Raw genomic sequence first — 2,849 nt, forward strand, 5'->3', positions numbered from 1 at the left:
GACAAGGAGGACGGACATCTCCCAGCGTGGGACAAGGACAGAGGACATCCTGTGGCTTGGGAAGAGGAGGGTGCAATTCTCCCGGCATGGGAATAGGACGGCAAACACCCCGTGGCTTGCAAAGAAGACCAGGAACCCACTGAATTTTGGGAAGAGGATGGGGAACCTCCCTCTGCTTGGGAAGAGGACACTGAAGCTCCCTCTGCTGCGGGATCCTGGGCTGAACATTCTGACAGCAGCACAGCCCTGCAGCCAGAGGGCAGAGAGGAGTGGTGCCTGATGCAGCTGAGTACGTCTGCTCTGCTGCTGTGTGCCAGAGCAGGGTGCTGCGTGTGTGTCTCAGCATCAGCTGCACCCAGGCTTGCTCTGCAGCTGAATGTCACAGAGTCATTTATTGTCCTTGCCCAGCTGAGACCAAGGGGCTCCCGGCCCCAGGGAGTGGGGCTGCATTTTGGCCCTGCTGCAAGGCGGGGTCTCCATCTGGGAGGGAGCGTCTTCCATGTGGTTTCTTTCAGGGAGCACCGTGAGCGTGGGGGAGCCTGCCGAGAAATACCTGGAACTGGAGCAGGTTGGCCAAGGGTAAGTGCACGGCAGTTACTTCTGCACAAGCAGGGGCCAGGTATTTGCTGGTGCAAGATCAAGTGAGAAGCCAGGCAAGCTGCAAACAGCTTCAGACACTGGGGCACGATCCTGCTGTCTGTCAGTGCTGATCAGAATTGGTAACTGTGGTCAGAAGGCCCCGTCAAAAGCCCCTGAGGCTGGCAGTGTCCTGCCTGCAGCAAGGAGCAGGACCTGGAAGATCTTCTGTCCCTGGAATTTGATTGCCTGAAAGAGCAGCTCACCATCTGGTGACTGTCAGAAAACAGTTCTCAAGAAGATTCCTTTCAAATATTTTGCTTCCAAAAATATCCACCGGTCAGGATTATCAACATAACGGTTTAGAAACAGAAACCAGAGATGAACTAATAAGCGCTCTTTTCAGCACAGGTAGTAAACCCCGTACATTCAGTAACAGGCAAAGAGCTGCTGCACTCGAGGGGAAAACGCATCAGCTGCCTGATGGCAGGGCCCTTGTGGATCCTGCAGCTCGTAGGCAGGAAATGGAAAAGGATGAAATACATTCTTTTCCAGTTCTTTAGACATCCACTCCCACCCTAGGTTTTGGACTAAAGTAATTCAGCGTGGACATTTGGGATTTGCTCCAGCCCTTTTCCTTCGTGTTGGGCCTCAGTTTTGTCTCGCCCACCTTGCGTGGCACAGGGCTGGTGGCTGCTGCGCTGCTGTTTGAAGGGTCGATGCACCCAGGTGTTTTGTAAAGGCTGCAGGCAGCAGAGATCTCCTGTCTGGGCTGGCTTTCACTCCCAGGGCCTAAAGCGCTGCTTCTTTCTTCTCTGCTGTTCTGTCTCCAGGGCTTTTGGAACCGTTTCTAAAGGACTCGACAGGGCCACTGGAGGAGAGGTCAGTGTCACCACGCTCAGCGCGTCGGGCAGCTCTCGAGGGCTTTCCCCTCTGCTGGGAGCTGTGGCTGCAGCTTTGGGGGGCCAGCAGAGCTTTCCTGCACAGGCTGTTCCTCTGAAGGCACAGCAGTGTCAGCCTGCAGAGCACGGCTGGGACAGACTTGAGCCTTCTGAAGTGCCCAAAGGAATGCAAGGAGGGCAGCGGTGTCTGTCAGAGCAGGACACGCTGGCTTGGTCTTCATATCTGAAAACATCAGTGCATCAGCTGGTGGAGGCTGAGGCCTAATTTATCTTCATCCCAGCCTCGGACAGGAACACCGTTTAGCAGTTTTTCCATCCTGTGCTTCATCTTCAAAGGATACCTCAAGACCTAATTAAGGAGCGATCCTGCTTGGCATCAGTTTGGGGTTTTAGTCCTACTGCAGCTGTTCCCAGAGAGAGGGAGAGGAATGAGAAGATGGATGTGCAGAGCAAAGCTCTCCCCTAAACGCTGCAGCTGTGTTTGGGTCTGGTGTCAGTGACAGCCCGTGACAGGGATCATCTGAGCAACGTTTGTGCGTGTTTGCTCTGTTGTGCAATCCCAAACAGAGCAGTTGCATTTGAAATCATGACCAAATCCCACAGGATTGCTAAAGGGTTCCCGGCTGTTTTGCTCTGTTTTCACAGAACCAGAATTACTTGCTGCTTGCAAAATGTGTTTGAATGATAATGAGCGTGGTGGTAAACTAAGGCCGTTTGAGAAGACTGCAGGTGCAGAGAATGTTGTGAGAGCTTTGAGGCTGAGAGCTGAGGGACCATTTCTGCAGAGCTTCCAAGGCCAAATGTCTCTGGCCCTGTGTCCTGTAAGCGGCCCCGCAGCGAGCAGAGAAAGGGGCTGTGGGAATGTCACTTGCTGAGCCCGGGTGTCCCATCCCAAGGCAGTTTGGCACAGCCCGGCTCCGTCGCTCCACAAAGACTCGCTCCGTGTTTGCTGCGGCCTCCTGCCCCAGACTCCTCCAGTTCAAGGGCTGCAATGTCCTTTCAGGTGGCCATAAAGAAAATGAGTCTCAGAGGGCAGAACGGGGAACGAGCTGTGAATGAGATCCTGGTCCTGAAGGACAAGAAGAACCCCAACATTGTCAGCTCTTTGGACAGGTGAGTGCTTCAGCTCTTATCCCGTGCACGGGCCCTGCGTTAATCTCTCCTGGCATCCGCAGTCTGTAGCCTGTTTTGAAAAAGCCTCACCCGGCCGTAGCTTCCCAAAACAACAGCCTGTCAGTTCACTCCCTCCGTGTGCTTTTGTTGCTTTGGTTTGGTTTTTCCTTCAAGCTGACCCCATTTCCTGGGTCTTACGACAAGAGCTGATAAACCCTGGCAGACATTATTTCCCTTGGCTTCTCCTTCCCAACTCTT

The 2,849-nt window shown here is 53.8% G+C and overlaps 1 protein-coding gene across 1 annotated transcript; it reads left to right on the top strand.

Annotated features, from left to right (window-relative positions):
• Nucleotides 1-6: 6 nt before the first annotated feature.
• Nucleotides 7-2,843, top strand: LOC108446522 (serine/threonine-protein kinase PAK 3-like). The gene is made up of 3 exons (XM_017733359.1): nucleotides 7-579; nucleotides 1,410-1,458; nucleotides 2,482-2,843. The coding sequence occupies exons 1-3, from the start codon at nucleotides 500-502 to the stop codon at nucleotides 2,593-2,595; spliced, it is 243 nt and encodes an 80-aa protein (XP_017588848.1). The 5' UTR covers nucleotides 7-499; the 3' UTR covers nucleotides 2,596-2,843.
• The last annotated feature ends 6 nt before the right edge of the window (nucleotides 2,844-2,849 follow it).

Source organism: Corvus brachyrhynchos, unplaced genomic scaffold (genome assembly GCF_000691975.1).
Source record: "Corvus brachyrhynchos isolate BGI_N302 unplaced genomic scaffold, ASM69197v1 scaffold3495, whole genome shotgun sequence".
NCBI classification, from domain to species: Eukaryota; Metazoa; Chordata; class Aves; order Passeriformes; family Corvidae; genus Corvus; species Corvus brachyrhynchos.